The 20,149-nt window shown below is 41.9% G+C and overlaps 1 protein-coding gene across 2 annotated transcripts in view; it reads left to right on the top strand.

The window, feature by feature from the left end:
- Window positions 1-18,172, top strand: part of JAZF1 (JAZF zinc finger 1) — a 47,897-nt gene extending 29,725 nt beyond the window's left edge. Inside the window, exons 4-5 of one of the 2 annotated variants that reach the window (XM_085853341.1) lie at window positions 2,639-2,811; window positions 5,957-18,172. In XM_085853341.1, coding sequence (XP_085709467.1) covers window positions 2,639-2,811; window positions 5,957-6,133 — 350 coding nt within the window. In that variant the 3' untranslated portion in view covers window positions 6,134-18,172. The remainder of the gene's footprint in view (window positions 1-2,638; window positions 2,812-5,956) is intronic. The other variant, XM_085853342.1, reaches the window with a different exon arrangement.
- Window positions 18,173-20,149: the final 1,977 nt, after the last annotated feature.

Genomic DNA, 20,149 nt, shown 5'->3' with positions numbered 1-20,149 from the left:
ATTTTTATAAAATAACGTTGAGAAGCATTGCCACAAGGCATAGTTTTATGAATACGTGCTTCGCTTGCATTGCTTCCCCAATATGCTGACAATGGAGTTCTTGCTCGTAACTTTTCTGTTGCCTCGGCACTGCTTATTTAACGGCATGCTTGAACCCAGCAACCATTAAGCATACACATGTAATTACTAAAACAAATGCAGAATGCGTAAGGTGTCCCAGATGTTTTCACCTGCATTCGCAAATTGACCTGGGTGGCAGAATGGGCTAAGAGGAAAGAGAGTTTATGGCTTCTTAGTGATTCAGACCTTCCTTTTAAATTCCAATGTTCCATTCGAATGCCGAACTATTCAGCTTCTCTTGTGTACAACTTCCTAATTGGACTTTCTCCTAATTAGGCAGTTCGCAATGTTGTCCATGCGCAACATCTGTCTTGCTGTTTTTTTTTTTTGGTTTTTTTTTTTCCCGATGCTTTGTACAAGAGCAAGCTTTGGCCCACTTGAGATGTTTTGTACCCTGATTCCAATTTAAAACGTATTTTCTAATCACCAACATGTTCTCACATTTCTTGTTTTCGATCGTTGTTAATGAAAACGCATGCAGTAACGCGGCTTATTAGCAACGCTTTTCTTATGACCAGACAGCTTTTAATTTTCTTAAGTGGATCATCTAATGAGGGGACTTTGCATCATTATATATATTTTTTTATATATATATTTTTTTACACTCACGGGTGGGGGGGGGGGGTTAAAATACCAAATCTGCCAAAATGAAGATTATGCACACAAAACAAAATACATTTTGATCACATTGGTGGGTAACATGACTGTGAGAATAACCTGAGAAACCAGTCTTGTTCATGAAGACTAGCGTCAGTCTGCATCCACAGACAGGTCGAACGTTTTTAGGGTTCCCTCCGACGAAGGATCTACTTCTGAAACATCTGCTTCTCCTTGCTTCCCATGCCGGTTGGCGTCCCTCGATCAATGTTTTGTTGATTTCGTCCATTGTTGGAGTAACAGTAGTGGGACCGTGTTGGTGCTAATATGGTGGAGAAGCTATGTGGAAAGGTGTGTGTGTGTTTGTGGGGTTTACTGTAATGCTTTGCGGTGCAGTAGTGTAACTACAGTGTGCGTCGGTGAGCTTCATCAACCGTGGTGATAGGAGCGTGATGCGTGGCGATGGGAAGGTGAAGTCGCGATGTGTTTGGGCCTCAAAGGTATTGGTCATGAAACGAATGCGCCAAATTAAGGGGGTCATTTGGCCATGCAGGGTGTTTGTATTTCTCCACTCGTTTGCCTGTTAAGACTGTTAAAGACACTTATGCTTTGCATTTCTGCTTTCATGGGGCCACTAAAGGGAGCAAGCACTAAAGTATTTTGAATTTGCAGGGACACTGCACCAACATTTGTAAACAACTTCACCAAACTTTTAATGATATTAAATCTCCAGCTGACAAAGTTTCAGAACCTACTCAAGTTTGCAAAGTCTGTCCACTTTTTTCATTTCTTTCATCATTACAGGGATTCTTTTCACTGTTGTTTTTGAGTTTTGAATGAGATTGAATCCCATGAAAAGTTGATTACATTATTTTAAATCCATACCAATATATTTGTCTCTGGTGTTTTTATTGACCATGTTGCTCGCATATTCATTAATAACTGCAGCCTTTAATTGACTCTTAGGTACATAATAAGGATGTGAATGGTGGAATTTGAGGGGGTTTTTTTTTGGGGGGGGGGGTTTTACGTTGAGAAGAAAGATATTTGAATAGGCATTTCAATAAAAGAGAAATTATCAAAGCTTTTTGACTTGCTTTCAGGATAAAGCCACAAGGAGATTAAGAAGAAGCACCAAACTCTCCTTTTATTAAGTCACAATGCAACGCCCTCAATGTTGATTGGTTGAGAAAAAGAAAGGACGAAATTACCTGATTGGTGGAACCACAGAGCAGCATGAATAATGAGTAGGCAGAAACGAAACGGAAATGAACCATCATGAATAATGAATAGGCAGAGATGAATCACCGATAACCGGCAGAAACATAATGTTAACTGAGGCCTAGTAGGTGGGGGAGGGTGGATGGTTTTCATGATGACTCAACGTTGACTGTGGCACAGTTGTCACACAGTCAAGCCATTATAGTCAAAATAGATATAAAGTTTAGACAAATTATTTCTGTCTCCAAAGAATAGGGTTGGTTGACCTGATGAATGTGGTCTCCATTGCACGAAGGTGAGCTAAATTGCATCCTCTGCTCAGGTTTTTAAATGAAAGATTGGCAATTTCAAAATGGTTAACCTTAATTGTTCTGTTCCTAAATGCAAATCAGACTCATGGAAACGTAGGAATATGAGAGTCGGGTTCCTGACATTTATTTTATTGTCATTTCAAAAGTCTCGTATTATTGGAAAGTTTCAAATTCGAATAAGGATTTTTAGTATTACGTCATAGGATAATGATTATTTGAAACCATTTGGATTACTGTCATTAGGATTTTTTTCATCCTAGGATAAGGATTATTAATAACCATTATTACTATCATTAGGAATGTTAGCACTTATAACCGTTAAGATTGTCATTATAGTGATTTTTTTTTATGGTTTATTTGTGCATCTCGGTTGTTGTGCCTTTGCTAAGCAGGAAGTGAGTTTGACGATGAGGAAGTTGATTGCGAGGAGTCAGATAGCGATGAGTCGTGGACCATGGAGAGCGCCATTAGTTCAGAGACCATTTTGAGTGGGATGTGCATGAATGGTGATGATGAGAAGCCATTTGCCTGCCCAGTGCCTGGCTGCAAAAAGCGCTACAAGGTAAGAGATTATTCTCATGATCAATGCTATTTTATTAAAGTGATGAACAAACACAGAAATGTACTTCCAATAAGAGGAGACGTGAGAATTGAAGGTTTTGGTGGAGACAAAATTATTGAACCTGCATGGAAAAGGTACTTTAAGAGATGAAAAAGTGATTGCTTGTATTATGCAATAGTTCACAACAGTGTTGAACATAAACAAGGAGATGGTGAGATAAAAACCTGAAGTCTGTAATTGGAATCACAAATGTTATAATTCCCACTCCAACGATGTTAGCCAAGCTGGTTCATGAATAATCAATACCTTTCCTCTACCCTTTTGCTAACCGCCTTTGAACTCCTTTTTTGAAGCAAAGTAAAAATACCATAAACCCATCAATATTGCAGGAGTTACGCTCCTGGAAAATTCCGTGCTATATAATAAAAACCGCGATAGTGAAAACCAAAGGCCTATGAGGAAAAGGGGGTTAGGTTCCTGGGCTTTGAGAACGTATAGAGGAAGATGGGGGTGGGCAGCCAAAAATAAACACATCACAATTGAAACTAAAATGACACTCAGTAGAGCGCATATCTCCACCAAGCTGAGCAGTTTACGTGTTGTATTCCACTGATAGGCCGGATCTGCATCTGGACCTTAACTAAAATCTAATTGGCTTGTTCTTATCACCTACCCAACTCATCCACCTAGTTTTGTCATAACCCATCCACAACTTTTTGAAATAACGTGATGTATATCGTTTTTGGCCCCATCTCTCAATAATGAAGAATCACTTAAAAAAAATTTCGTATCTGGATTCATATCTTCATCAAAATCTAATAAATTCGTCCTTGTCACACACCCAACCTGTCCACCAAATTTCATCCAAATCTGTCCACAATTTTAGGGATGTCTTGCTCATAGACTAACAGATAGACATGGATGAAAACGTAACCTCTGTCCACCTTTGGTGGTGGAAGTAATAAACATGTAAAATGAAGATAAATCTCCTTTACGATGAAGTCTGAAGTCTATGAAGTCATTCTGCTGCGTTGAAGTAGATCAAATCTTCAGAAGTAGATCAAATCTTCAGAAGTAGATCAAATCTTCAGAAGCAGATTAAACGTGCCCCTCCCTTCTGTAATATAATCTGGATTCCCAACCATTCTTCCCATTAATGTCTTTAAGAGTTTCCCTTTGTAATCTGTCGATGTGTTTCTTTTTAAAATCACTCTTCAGCTTTGCAAACCAATGAACCTCCTCCCGCCTCCCACCCCCCCTCCTCCTCCTCATCAGGAAGGCAATTATTTTTCGCACAAGATCACCAAATTTCTATGCTTTTTTGCACTCGATTCACTTTTTCACTTTTTTTTGTTTGTGCACCATTATTAACAGTGCGCATACAAAAGGTTTGTGGTGCGAGATAACCATCTGTGGATGCAAATGATGACTCACAAAGCAGCTCCAAAAACTGTGATTGGTCAAAATTAAGCCCCATGATAGCTAAATTGGTACACAGAGGTTGCCCGCGATATTCAAACCTGCAATATTTAAGGATTTACTGTACTGTATACAAAAAAACACAAGGGTAGCCAAATGCACCATTTACAGCAATCGCTGGTCGACTACAGATTTGGACAGGAAGGTCTACATTCCTCACAGACCTGGTCGAAGGGATCTAGTTTTGTCTAGTTGGACAGAGTAGAACATAGTGATGACAAAAAGGGGATTAGAGCTGGATAGTTGGAGGAGGAGGAGGAGGAGGGGAAGGAGGAGGGAGAGTTTGGGGCAGGAGGAGGAGGTGGGAGAGTTTGGGGCAGGAGGAGGTGGGAGAGTTTGGGGCAGGAGGAGGAGGTGGAAGGAGAGTTTGGGGCAGGAGGAGGAGGTGGAAGGAGAGTTTGGGGCAGGAGGAGGAAGGAGAGTTTGGGGTAGGAGGAGGAGGAGGAGGAAGGAGAGTTTGGGGCAGGAGGAGGAGGAGGAAGGAGAGTTTGGGGCAGGAGGAGGAGGAGGAAGGAGAGTTTGGGGGAGGAGGAGGAGGAGGAAGGAGAGTTTGGGGCAGGAGGAGGAGGAGGAAGGAGAGTTTGGGGCAGGAGGAGGAAGGAGAGTTTGGGGCAGGAGGAGGAGGAGGAGGAAGGAGAGTTTGGGGCAGGAGGAGGAGGAAGGAGGATGGAGAGTTTGGGGCAGGAGGAGGAGGATGGAGAGTTTGAGGCAGGAGGAGGAGGAGGATGGAGAGTTTGAGGAGGGAGAGTTTGGGGCATGAGGAGGAGGAGGAGGAGGAGGAGGAGGTAGAGTTTAGGGCAGGAGTAGGAGGGAGAGTTTGGAGCAGGAGGGAGAGGAGGAGGGAGAGTTGGGGCAGGAGGAGGAGGGAGAGTTGGGGCAGGAGGAGGAGGGAGAGTTGGGGCAGGAGGAAGAAGAGGTAGAGTTTGGGGCAGGAGGGAGAGGAGGAGGGAGAGTTTGGGGCAGGAGGGAGAGGAGGAGGGAGAGTTTGGGGCAGGAGGAGGAGGAGGAGGAGGAGGGAGAGTTTGGGGCATGAGGAGGAGGAGGAGGAGGAGGGAGAGTTTGGGCCATGAGGAGGAGGAGGAGGTAGAGTTTGGGGCAAGAGCAGGAGGGAGAGTTTGGAGCAGGAGGGAGAGTTTGGGACAGGAGGAGGAGGAGGGTGCATTGGGGCAGGAGGAGTCTGTGGGAGCGGGAGGAGGATGAGGGGGAGTTTAGGATGAAGAGGGAGATTTGGAGGAAGATGAAGTGTTGGGGAAAAATTCTCCCATTTGCACTCATGAGTGTAATGATGTTTCCCTTTTGTTTTGTTTTTGTTTCAGAATTTGTTTTTATAATTTTCACTTTGAAGGCTTTAATTGAATCTACAAAACGAATGAGAACAAGATAGGGTTGTTTTTAAACAATGTTTTGTGTGGGTGACTTGAACAATTGTATTGATATGTTGTCACGTCACAATAGTTATCGTGTCACAAAAATAATTGGTTAAAGAAAGGTTCAGCTTGTACACATGGCTCAGTTCATGTCTGGAATGTGTCAATGGTACATTCCATGAGCACATCCATAAAAAATCAGACATCTTAAAATGAAATTATTGTGACTTTCCAATTGCTTGATCAAATTTTCAAATTTGCTTTTAATCATCGTTTCCATAATTATTGTTTTTTTTTAGAACGTGAATGGGATCAAATATCATGCAAAGAATGGACACCGTACGCAGGTGCGTATCCGAAAACCCTACAAATGCCGCTGTGGAAAGAGCTACAAGACATCTCAGGGACTGAGACAACACACGGTTAACTTCCACCCTCCCGTGTCTGCCGAACTCATCAAGAAAATGCAGCAGTAGCACCACTGAAGGATTCGGTTTGTGTGGTGCATACACCCACGGTTGTGCTGTCCACCTGGATCAAATTGTCAATCCTCATGCGAAAACATGCTCGTGCTTTTCCCTCAAACTATAGAATATCATGATCGCGTCATTTTATTTTTGTTTGAAAAGTGGACAGATGTTTTTGTGGACAGATTGAGGTTCCCTTTTTTAATTATTATTATTATTATTATTATTTTTTGTTATTTTATCCTTCGCCGACTATATAAGGTACACGTGATATTTCAAACTGGGGGTGGGGGGGAGATAGGTTTAATCCCCTACGAGGATAGTCAACACGTTACTTGGCTTACTCATTTCATTGTTAACGAGTAGTCTTTCTCATTGATTCGTTGCTTGTTTTTGCGAGGTGAAAATAGTCCAACAACCATGAGTGGATAAGTCCACATGTGGTTTTGTTCCACTACATCATCCTGTGCCGATGACTTTAAGCTGCAGGTAAAAATCTCCTTTGCGCAGCGCTCTTCCTTCGCCACGTGGCACTGGTACAACTGCTTCCACTTAGACTCCTGTTGGAGGTTCTCTGACCTGCTGCCAGCACTCGACACTCTTTACCCTCTGGTTTCCTAATACCGCTCCTTGGCTTTCTGGTGCATTCTCACCTCGGATTCAGGTCTTTGGCTAAGAAACGGTGCAGGAAGTCCTGGATGCATTGAGGCACCGATGGAGGCGAATGCGTCAAGGTTTGCAGAAGAGACTGTGACGTCGTGATTCCAGTGAAAGGACGTTCTGTTTGTGAACTTTTCTGATATTCTTAACGCTTGAAACTTTCATATTACGATAAAAAAAAATAGTACTTTTGCACTTTCTTTTGTTTTGTACATTCTTCCAGTTTTGCATTTATAGGAATTCATTCAGAATGATGGAGAAATACATTATTTTTGTATATCCTTTTCCTTTCTTTTCTTTTTGTCTATCTTAAGAACAGATTGTGTGTGTTTGTAAGAGCAGTGAACTGCAAGGGAAAAGTAACACTGACAGCTTTAATGAAGTCTTTGTTTGAAGTTGAGATGATTCTTTAATGTGACAAAGCCAACATGGGCCAGGGGGTGGGGGGAGAGACACTTTAATAGAACCGGTACAAGATTTGAACATGGAAGTGAAAAATTGGGATTAGATTAAAGTTTTTATTTTTGGTGCATTGTCTTTATTAACTTGTTGCTGCGATGGGGGATCAAAACCAAAACGGCATTTCATAAACCTGTGTATAAAAGTCTTAACGTCCATGTTTAACACGTATTAATAAGGATGCTGGTTACTCCTTGTTTTTTGAGTCCATTGCCTATTTCTCAAGTTCATTGTTGAATCAAACTTGTCTCAAATGTTTTTATAGTATCATTAGAACAGCATCTCATGATGGTCTAAGTGATATGGTGATTAGATTAAAGATGTTTTTATTTTTTGGTTCATACCATAATGTTACAGGCATGTGCCCTTTCGATGGACCCCTTATGTTTATTTCTTTGTTATTCATGTCCTGATCATTTATATGTCAACAGGGATCATTCTTAAATGTAAAGCCTCCACCGCACACAAGCTGACATTCGCTGACGCAATGCATCAAGACCGTCAGCGACAAATCTCGTTTTGTTATAGACTGCCACACACTACGCAAATGTCGATGACACTATTGTCGAAAAACGAAATGGCGATGAAGAAGAAATGCAGTGAGAGGATGAAAAGGGGCAAAGCTCTGAGCGCTGCTGCTTTGGCGCTAGTGCTGAGACGTTGTGCCAGGAAAAAGAAGCGTCTGTGGGTAAAGTCCTGGGTGGAGAGAAGGCCGGCTCGGGGAGTATTCAACAAGTTGCTGTAGAAGATAAGTGCTCTTGTGCTAACTTCCAGAGGATGCATATAACACTCTTTAATGAGCTCATGGAGTATGTCAGTTCGTAGATAGTGAGAAGAAACATGATATTTGATTTACTGCTACAGTCATACAGGCATGCAAAAAAAGTGTTCCATATTGACCCCACGGCCAGAAGTCACTGAAAGCTAAAGATTCATTGGTCGATATATTGTGCCTCCATCGTCGTAGACCGCCGCACATTACACGTCGATGCACGATTGTTGCTGCCAACTCGTAAAAGTTGAACATATTCAAATTTTATGACAATCGCCGATGTTTCTGAAAACCTTGTTGACGACTGTTGCTAACCACTGCACATTACATAATCATCAAAGACTTCCATAGACTAAACTGTCACAAACGGTGCGTTGCGTCGGCGATTGTGTGGCGGGCTTAATAGATGGACAAGTAAGATGGAGATAAACATTTATATACTCCCTTGAGGTCCATATCAACCTCACTTGCCTGTTCGAGTGATAGAATATTGTGTAACTGCCTGTGCATTCATGATTAATACTCAAGACGTTTTTCTGAGAATTGTTTGTCGGACACGTGTCCATAAGTTGTGATTTGGAGAGTCGGTTTCCTTCAGTAACCTTTTGTCTAAATGTCTTTGCTAATCAGTAGTGAAGTCCAAGCATTGACCTGGATCAGTATTGCACGTGTGCTATGAGGCCACATATGGGGCTGTCTTCCTTGTTTTCTTTGTTGATAGAGCTCCAATTCTCTTCACATTTGCACAAAATTTAATATGTCGCACCTTACCATGTATTTGGCAGCTGATAGCATTCATACTTTGTTGGAGGGAAGGGGGGAGGATAATTCCTGAGACTTGTACATAAAATGAACTCCAATCACAGTTGTTTGTGATTTTCAGGTGAGTGTGCTTAGGTGGTCGTGGACCCCAGGTTTCAGCCTGTACTATAGGCTGGGCTTGTTGTGCATATTGACTTGTGTACCTTTGACCATTTTGCTGCAGTGCTACGTACGTTCAAGTTCTTTCACACTCTGCCTAACCCAGTAGTCCATACACAGTTAATCATTATCAGTGCTGTGCTTGTGAGCCACATTCCCCCACCCCCAACCCCCATTGTCATGCCTCTGATCCTATGCAGATCCTGTGGATTGGGTATTTATTTATTTATTTTTTAAACTCGACCACCATTATGAGCCATCACTGACCAGGCAGCTTCTCCAAAGTCAAACAATCACATTGTGCTGTTAAACAGGACTGTTTGTGGTTTTTTTCGTTTGGTTTTTTTTTTTTCAGACCAATATTTTTGCACAGACCTTGCTTGATAGGCTTCTATCACACAGTTATAAGTCGAGGTCTTTTTTTTTACTTCATATTTGCACAGTGTTGAAAAAAGGGTACGAATGAGTGTTATTTCAGAAATTTCTAGCTCGAAAGGTTGACCATCTTGCATGACGTAGTCCTTCATCTTGCAAAACGTGTATGCGATTAACCATGAGTGGACTGTCCATTTGCATTGTGGTAGGGATTTTGATTTGTTTACATGTATTTGCACGTTTTTTATTTCATTTTCTTTTCTCTTCTTTTGTTGTCCGCATCATTGAAATTGTTAAAGCTTTTTCAGACCTCTGCAATGGGACTCACTGCCAAATGACACCGACACAGTCGTATGGTCATGGGATTTCAAAAAGTTTGGGTGGGGATTAGGTTGCCGCATGGTGGGAGTTCAAAGACGAAATTAATTTCAGGTATTTCTAAATTCTGCCAACCAACTGATTATACTAAATGGAAGTATAATATAATTCAAAAATGAAATCATGAATATCCTAAACTTGTAATATGTGATCAATCCAAAATGGGCAAGCCAGCCTTTTAAGCTATTATGAGTCGATACAATTCAAGTCCTAAGCAATAGGTATAATAGGTTATAAGGAGAAATGAGAACACAAAACTCCCCCTTTTTGTAACATAAGTATCATTTTTATTTTTTTAACGACACTACGATGGCATTATTAATAGGTTCCACTACCAGAGGCCATGAGAGTAGCTTGTCAATAGAGGCTGAATCAGTAATGCATGATGTAACCCCACCTTCAAATGAGAAAATCCAGGATTGGAAAAAAGATAAGAGAACCCATGGATATCCATTGTGCATTCCTCGTGATCTTTGTCAATCTGTCGCAAGAAAAATGCTTTCTTCAAGGTTGCTATGCCATGGCCCTGTACAGTAAAGGAGTGGCGCTCTATATACCTGGTAGTGTGAAGTAGACATTCCTATGCAGTTCACTTGTTCCACCCTAACTTGAAAACTTTAGATTGGAAAATATTAGTGGAGCAGCTGTGCACCCCCCACCTTCCCTCCTCGCCTCATGCCCAAGCCACTGCCTGTAAATGTATTCTAATTGTGTGTGTATGTGTGTGTCAGTGTGTCTCCATAACTCCAAAACCATGAAACCTTGCAGCCTAAAAATTTGCATGCATCCGAAGAAAACTCCAAGGAAGTGCATGACAAAGAAAATTGGGTGTTTGGTTTAATTAAAACACCCCCTTTTGAAGATAATTAACGGCCTTATTTAATTATATCTTTTATCAGGCGCATCCTCAGCCACCTCGCTCTTTGGGGTGTTAAGTGAGTAGCCGAGGTAGCCTCAGTGGGGTCTGAAGCCGCCATGTTTTTTGGCCTGCTCAACCATGCCCTAATTTGGATCAGGCCAGAACGATTTCTCAACAATGAATTTTTTTTTTCCACTTCCCTCACTCATATTATCGAATGCTTTGTTCATCATACCTATGAATCGCTGTATACATCACTTTTGTAAGTGCTATAGTTTTCAAATTAGGAGCTTGGGCCAATTTAATGCATTATGTGATATGATTTTCCATGATCTACTCTCACGGACAAATTCAAGTACATAATCAAAATATTATTTCGGTTTTGAGGGTCGGATATCATCTAGACAAAATATGTCGAAATCTGGAGTGAAATCTGATAATTTAAAGAAATAACGAGTCTTATAAGTTAGTCTACATACCTATTTACTTTCAGCAAGCACAAGGCTAAGGTCTCTCCTTCTCCATACATACACAAGAAAATGTGATATCTCCAAAGCATTAAACTTATATATTTCCACTGTTTGGATAATTATATTGAGTGAACAAAAGATTGAGGAATTAGCCAAAATGAATCGGCTTCATTGAGCTGTATGATTTAATGCATTTACTGCTTGACATCACACCCAGTCCCCCAGAGGGACTGCCTATCCATAGCATCTGCCAGATCTGTGTCTTTATTTTCGGAGGTTTCACGAGGTGCTCAACAAGGAATCAAGACAAATCTGGTGAAAAACGGACGTTATAACCTTTGTGCGACTGCGAGCCGATGTACCACGTGACACATGCACAGATGAGCAGGCAACTTGGCGGATTATCTGCAATGTTTATTTCATGGGTGATTTAATCTTTGTAATGTCTCCAGGGTTGTTCAACATTAAGCAGCAACTCTTTCATGGATAAAGTCATTATTTGAATGATTTCATTTAATTTCTTTAACTGCTGCAGGTACGATGAAGACTGGCTTTAAAGTTAAAGGGATCCTTCATGGTAAGCAGCCACATCCTGGCCAGCTGTTCCTTATCAACCATTTAATTGGAATGCTTGCTTGAGTGCTTAAGCCACTTGCCGAGCACCCTGCAGTCAATAGCAGTTCAGTTTGTGTCCTGATTGTATGTACAGTGATATGACAGAAGTAAATAGACGCCTTAAATTTATTAATTTCATCTGTATAACGCAAATTTTACTCGGTGATTTGAACTAATATTCGACTATTTCTTTGCAGAAACAAGTTCCTGGGTCTTGTATGACAATTAACTATGCCTTAAGCCCAGGGAGCACACACACTTTCCGATTTTCAAAGAGGACGAATTGTTGGACATTTGGAAGGTGGAGTCAGCCAGCATCAGATAGCCCAGAACCTTGGCAATCTGCTTTCTACGGTCAATCGGGTGATTGTGCAAATCACTAGTGAAGGCATGGAATCCATAGCTTCCCATTCTGGTCGATCTGGGCCCTCAGAAAGGTGTCTTTGAGCTGTCAAGCGGTCCATTGAGAAAACTCCCCGTTGCAAGGTCACAGATGTTTCAGAGGAGGTCTAAGATAGCTCAATAACTGCTGTGCGGTACCTTCATCAACTGGGTTACTATGGGAGAGCAGCTCGGAGAAAACCTCTTCTTAGACCTGTCAACATTCAAAAGAGAAAGAAGTGGGCTGACGAGATGGCCAACAGACCCTTGGAGTTTTGGCAAACTGTCATTTTTTCAGATGAGTCCCAATTTGCTCAATTTTCTGACAGTGGACACGTATGGAGCTGGAGACTTCCCAGTCAAGAGTTTTCTTTGAACTGATTGCAGCCAACTGTCAAACACGGTGGTTTTACAGTGATGGTGTGGGGAGCAATCTGGAGTGCTGGTCGGTCAGAGCTTGTGGAGTGTGTTGGCAACATCAACTCTATGACACATTTCTATCTTTGAGAATGGGCTTCTCCCTGTCTTCTCCACTAGTCAGATGATCAAAAACAACACTCTGCTCATGGAAGATGGAGCTCCATGCCACACTGCAAAAAAGACCAAAGAATGACATGACAGAAATGGGATCAAGCGACAGAAATGGGATGTGGGCCACATTGGATCGAGCTGTGCGGAAAAAGTCCAGGAAACCAACATCATGGGCAGAATTGCTAACCCGTTTGCATGAAACTTGGGCAGAAATCCCACAAGAGAAAATTTTGGAACTCGTTGGTTGTATGTCTGAAAGAGTAAAAGCATTAAAATCTGCAAATGGAAAAGTCTACCAAATACTAGTGTATGCATTAAAATTGATCAAATGTTCAAGAAATAAATTCTTTAAAAATCATGGTGTCTATTTACTTCTGTCATGTCTCTGTACAGTCGGCAGTTGCTACAATTTGGAGGTACATGATTTACAAACGTTATTTGGTTTCTCTTTGTGAGTTTCAAAGTAAAATCTATTTGACAACATCCAATTTCTGAGCCGTTTGCCATATTGACGTGTTTTCTAAATAAGAGAGCCAAATTTTTTTCCCCCTGTCACATGACGATTGGCAGCTGTTTATAAACATTAATGTTTATGCACATCTCCCTGAGACATACATCTATAATGCATTGTTGTTTTGATAATTTAATTGAAAGTAACCAAAACCAAGGGTGAAAGCAACTCAAGGTTTTGGGTTTTATACAGTATGTACTGTAGTCGGTAATCACATTGACTCCAATCTGCCAATTCCTAAAGAATTGCTGGTATCGGCCAAGCTGTGTGTGTGTGTGTGTGTGTGTGTGTGTGTGTGTGTGTGTGTGTGTGTGTGTGTGTGTGTGTGTGTGTGTGTGTGTGTGTGTTTTGTTCATAAAGCATAACATTTTCCCCCTGCTAACTCCCCTCCCCCCCACCCGCCTCTCCCTCTCTCGCTCTCTCCCCTCCCCCCACCCGCCTCTCCTCTCTTTCTTTCTCTCTCTCTCTCTCTCTCTCTCTCTCTCTCTCTCTCTCTCTCTCTCTCTCTCTCTCTCTCTCTCTCTCTCTCTCTCTCTCTCTCTCTCTCTCTCTCTCTCTCTCTCTCCCCCACCCCCTCTCTCCGGACGTGTCCGGGCGGTGATTATGTCTGGCTGGTGTTTGTCTCCTCCTCAAGGTTTTGTCCAGGCAGTTTTTGTTTCCGAACGTGTCTGGAAGGATTTTGTCTCTGGACGTGTCCGGCGGTGTTTGTTTCTCGGTGGTCTGTTACCTCCACCACCGAAGGTGGAAGGAGGTTATGTTTTCACCCCTCTCTGTCTGTGTGCAGGATATCTCAAAAGGTTGTGGACAAATTAAGTTGAAACTTGGAAGACAGGTTGTATGTCTGACAAGGACAAATCGATTTCATTTTGGTGAAAATCCGAATCCGAATCTGGATACGAGAGTTATTTAATTTTGAAAGTGATTCTTAACCATTGAGAGATTGGGCCAAAAACGATATTACGTATGGCATGTTATTTCAAAAATGTATTGGGCCCAATATGTTCTCATGGATCAGGAATTGGGTGGTGGAGGTATGCCCTGTAACGAGAGTGCTCTTCTCATTTCCGGACGTCGTTTATCTCCGGGTATGTCCTGGCAGTGTTTGTCTCCAGAAGAGATTTTGGCTCCAGGCGGTATTTATAGTATGACTGGTAGAAAATGGATTTTAGATATTATTTTGTTTCCATCTTCACTGTTATTCTATGCAGAAGCATTTCCATGAGACAGTATAAATCATAATTAACGCTCTACTGCACGTCTGCCTTCCCTTCTTCTCATCTCTTGCTGCCTTCCCTTCCCCCTCCCTCCTCGCTACCGCACAGCTCCTCGCTCCTCCACACCTCCTCGCTCCCCCACCCCTCCTCGCTCCCCACCCCTCCTCGCTCCCCCACCCCTCCTCGCTCCCCCACCCCTCCTCGCTCCCCCACCCCTCCTCGCTCCCCCACCCCTCCTCGCTCTCCCACCCCTCCTCGCTCTCCCACCCCTCCTTGCTATCTTTCTTCCCCACCCACCTCTTTTGCTCTACATTCTTTCTCCCCCTCCCCCCCCCCCGCCCCCAGTCTTCCCATCAGCAAAGCGACGGGTGGTATTTGCCAGTACATATATGCATATGCAGTGAAGTGCAAAAGTATGGGACCACTTAAATCAACACAAGCTTTCTCAAATCAGGATTTCATACACAAAATTGTCATAATGTTGAAGATATATACAGTATCCATATTGTTTAATTTATTTTAGTTGGTATTGACTGACACTTTGTGAGAAAGATATAATTTATGTGAGCAGTCTGACGATGCTCAGGAGCACAATGCAACATGGTTGGGAAAAAGGCTCACTCAAACGTAATCCATCAAGTAATTAAATCAATCCCACATGGAGTTGAGGCAGTTCTCAATGCAAAAGGGGGTCACACTGATTATATCGATTATACATCAACACAAATTTGATTTTTCCTTTTATAATAAGTGTTGTTATATCCTTAAGAATTCAGAGAAATCGCTGGAAAGTGTTTTTGGTTTCATATTATAATGATTGATTTTTTTTTATCATGTCTCGATTAATTATCATGTCTGGACTCGTACTTTTACACCCCACTTGTACGTGATCATGTAAATGATTCAAACAGAGTTTTAAGGATGTTGTCCATAAACGGGTGGTGAGGGATTGAGGGGTTCTACTGCATGTTGAAGAATGGTTAGAAAAAAACGATCAAGCGTGATTTGACTCTTAAATTAGGCAATAACAGTATGTGAACCCATGCGACTTGTTTTCCTTATCTTTGTACGAAGTTGGTTTCACTTCCCGTCACAATTTGGCCGATTGGCGTTTATTTATTTATTTACTTATTTTAATACTTGTGTCGACACTTGGCCTATAATATTGTGAAATTGGCAAGTTTTTCATTTTTTGCCAACAAAATCATTTTTTTTTTTTTGCCAACATTTTGTTCCCTTTTCTTCCTCTGTAATCGAATCTATGATTTATTGACATTTTTGTTTTTCTGATTTTCTTTTCATTTCCTCTGCATTTGGCACCACTTGATTCACATGATTGAGACGTTATAGTTTGGGTTAGGAGCTTCATTTTTTTTTTTTTAATTTTTTGAAAACAAAAACTTTTATTACCTTCGAGTGAAAATCAAATAGAAATTTCCCCAACTAAGTTAGCCTGGATCTGTCGGTTTGTAAGAAGCACTTGTGGCCCAATTTGTTGTGTGTTACCTTTTACTTGTCATTGTGACCGCTTACATGGTTTTCATGTTGGTCGGTTTTCTTCCTGTACAAGTAAATTTCTTTATGGCATGTGAAACATTTTTCAAACTGCAAAGGTTGCTGTTTTTCTCCGACGTCCATTTGTCGTTTGTATGTTGTGCGAGTTCCCCCCCCCCCCACTAGGAATTCGACAGATTCTTCGTTCTCATCGATTTAAGTAGCACAATAATGCACTTTTTAATTTTTATTTCGTTCATCCAATCTGGTGCTTGCACGAGCCAGAGGGGAAACCAAACTAGCTTCGGAATATTGGAAAACGCGTTTGTCTCTCCCACGTTCCCTCTTGGTGAAAACCTTTTCATCCGTGTAAAAAGATCTGATTATCGTGCTTATCCACTAGATCATATTGCATGCTTCCTCTAGGGTCATGGTGTCTCAAATGAGGGACCCTGTCGGCAGTTTTGCAAAAATATCTATTATTTCGACAGGTATTCACAATGGTGTACGTTTGCACATTTTAATACAAAATGTGTTATTCGATTTGAGAGTGTCCCTCGTTTGTGGGTACCGATGGTGACGGGTCTCGGCCTGCCTGGCATCAAGTTTCCATTTACCTTCGACGTTCAGTATAGTTGGTGCCAGAATGTGTAGGGGTGTTTACGTTCTGATTTTATTTTCCTTTACCAGTATTGGTTTGAAAATGGTTATTCGGCGGTGTATTGTGAATTTATGATGCCGTATGAATTATATGGTAACAAAATGGGATTTTTAATATTTGTATTTGTTTATAATCTTGCTGCGAAACAAATTTTATTGTTTTTTGTTTTTCCCTGCTTTTGTTATCGTTTTGTTACAGGCTAATTTTGTTTACATAATGTTATCATTGGATATTTTTTGATAATTGTATTGCATTGTGATAGTTCATTGTGATGGCTTGCATGTTGTTTTCCTCAGTCCTCTTCCATTAGCAGCATTGAGTTGAGTATTAATACAGCATGGAAATTCCAACTTGGGGTTCTCCATCCTCATCCTATCATATACCAGTTATGTTTCGAACCAGGCTGTGGACCACCGGTCCATATTTTGAAGAGAATGCCACAGCCAATATGTTGAGCCCCCATAGCTGCATAGAGTCAGAATTTGGCCCCAAGGTGGTGGCACACAGTGGCCTAATCTTTGCAAAAGATGCCATGGTAACTTTAACATCCACCAGTAACCAATGCTGACAGATACATCCCCAGTTTAGCAGTTTTCCCATCTGCGGACAGCATGGTCACTCCTGCGACGTCCCGCTTGTGAAACATCAGGGTGACAGTTTGTTCCGCTCAAAGGCGAGTGCACTACCTCCGAGTTGTTCTGCCCACCACGATCATGTGGTTAAGTTTGTGATACGTATATATGAGGGACTGAATATTTCCATCTTGTTTGTCTTGGAGTTTGTAATACTGCAATGCATTGGTCCAAGAGTTGTAATCCTGTATTAGCAAGTTATTATTTGAGTATTTGTATTAGCCGTGTCCGACATTAACTATCGACAGGCATTGATGTGCCAAGCGGGTGTTTCTGTACATGCAGTGCTTACACAATTCCAGTTATCCTTCCTCAAAGGACCACCGATATCAGGTAGGATCTTGCACAACCCAGTGTTTTTTTTATTCCTGGTTGTAGCATAATTGTTTGAATTTGTTCTTTCAAATGAAAGACCATCATTTTTATGAACTTATCTTTGAACCACCAGGTTTTTCAGTGTTCTGAAAAAGCACTTATGTTGTCCATTTATCAACATGACTGCTGCTTCATCCCGTGCTCTTTTGTTAGCAGGCATTGTGAGCTTTCTCTTCTGCATATTTGTAATGCCTGTGTTTTGAAAAGTGGCTTTTGGAGAAAATAAACTGTACACATTATAAAACCTTGTCACTCTCTACACCTGCAACTTTACCAGTATGTCAATACACAAAATAAATAATTTACAAGTTTGTAGTGTGTATTGACGAAAGGACAAGGGCTTTGATTGGCTTTAGGGGGAAGGGCTTAATAGTTAGTGTGGCAGGCTTGGGATCTTAGGGTCCTGAGTTCAAATCCTGCTCAGCTGTTGAATTAATACCAGGTGTGGTTGACTCAGCCTGTCATCTTTCCAAGGTTGGCAAAATGAGTACCAGCTTGCTGGGATGATTGAGCCATTCAAGTATCCTGCGTCAGAGTGGCGACCCTTCCAGGATTGTGCCCAATAGCCCAGGAGACTGCTTCGGCAGCACTGATGCTCAATACAGAGTACGGTCTCAATGGATGGATGGATGGAGTGGGGAAGAAAGGCTATCAAAGGGGAACCATATATAACAGCATATAAAGTGAGTGGTTGGAACAGGCAGAAAATATAAAATGGCAGGAAGTGAGGACTTAAAAGTACTGAATGGCAATGTCAGGAGTTTAAATGATAATTTGGAAGAGCTTGATAGTATAGTTGCAGGTTATGGTTTGGGTTACAGATGAAGTTGAGATTGCCAGTTCTCGGGAATGCCGATGGTTGGATTTCTTAGGACTTTCGATAGCAGAATCTCTCACAAGATCAATGTTCCCATGGTCCGTGGCCACTGTCGCCTTATTTTGATTTTTCATCCTTCCATGTGCATGGAAGTGCTCCACAAACCGCTGAATGCTCCCATTGGAAGGTCCATTATGGGTATGAACATGTAATATTGACAGTATCGTCACATGCACCGAGGATTGATTTTATCTTGATCCACAGAATCACGATTTTCACTTTTTGTTCCACTGTAAACACCATAGTTGATGTAGAGTCCTACTGACTACTTGTTAGAAATGACATACCACCACCACCATAACCTGCGAGAGAGAAGGTATAGCATCAGAAGCGACAGAATATCAGGCTGTATCTGCTCACAGATGGGATTAAACATAGTTACAATCTTATAAACAGTGTATATTCTGTGATGATATTCTCATTACTCACCTCAAAAATATATAAAGTTATAATATATATATATATATATATATATATATATATATATATATATATATATATATTTCTTTCAAATTTCAGTTATTTCAAAATTACTTTACAAGACTGAAAAGAGAAATGAATATAAAGTATGAGGGTAATAATACACCATTCCTAACAATGGAAGAGATTGATAAATTTAGGTTGATGTTCCACAGATTAATGATATATATTATTCACAACTGTCCTTTTAAGGAAAACATCAGCACAAGATATTATATAAATAAAATCATGGATTATTTTGAAATCAAACCCGAACTTCGGATAAACTATGGAGTTTCAAATAAAACTTGTAAAAAATTTGATATTTTCCAAATATATTATTACAGGCCAGGGGTCGGCCGCCAACCGACCGCTCTGAACGGAGCCGCAAGTCGAGTCGGCCCGACCGATCGCCCGGAAAATAGATCGCCGCCCGGATAATTCCGAGCGACGGGTCCTTGTACAAGAACCGAAATACGCCAATCGGCAGATCATGTGGGGTAGGGTCGATTGCCAATCTTAATGTACCTAAATACCCACGTGATCCAACTACCGGGGTATCCCACCCTCGACGGAACTCGTACGGAACAAACCGCCGAGGCGAGCCTGTCCATGCGCGATTCCGAGCGGCGTAATCGCCGAGAACCGTCGGTCCAAATGTCCCCCTATTACGGCAAACCAACGGCTTTCTAACTCCCAACACACGAAATGTTCAGTCAATGAGGGAATGGACGCAACGAGCAGGTTTATATTCACACAATGACATTTATTATAATGAAACACGTATGCAATTAAATAAGGCAAAACACGAATGCAATTATACAAGCAACAAAAGCACGACAAAAGAACTACAACCATCGAAAAGCAATTATTAATGTACAGTCACTTACACAGTTTTACTTACGGGCCTCGGCGCCACAACATTCATTCGAAAGAAAAGCAGGAAAAAGACCCCATCAAAGGCAATGGGGTCAGACTGGACCTCTTGGGTCTTTATGGCGTGGGACTTGGCAGACCGAACGAGTCCCACAAGACCGTCGCAGGTTACCTGCACCCTCGTGGTGTCTGGCTTGGGCGACCCGCGACGTCCCGTCCCCACAGCAGCTAGCGTAGCCGCGGTCGAGCTCGGGCTTTCCGTGTGGCAGGCGAGCTCTCTCCGGCTCTCTCCACACGAACGCGCTTGGGCGACCCGCGATGCTCCTTCCCCACGGCAGCTAGCGTAGCCGTGATCGAGCTCGGGCCTTCCGTGTGGCAGGCAAGCTCTCTCCGGCTCTCTCCACACGAACGCGCGGTTTGCGCGACACAGCAGGCAAGGCTGCACCTCCAGCTCGCGTCTCCTTCGTGACGCCCAGACTTCCACGCAGCTCCTTGGCTTCTCGCT

This window comes from Eptatretus burgeri, chromosome 13 (assembly GCF_056783735.1).
Source record: "Eptatretus burgeri isolate ZD-2024b chromosome 13, Ebu_testis_v1, whole genome shotgun sequence".
Lineage (NCBI taxonomy): Eukaryota > Metazoa > Chordata > Myxini > Myxiniformes > Myxinidae > Eptatretus > Eptatretus burgeri.
This window is presented reverse-complemented; position numbering and strand designations above follow the sequence as displayed.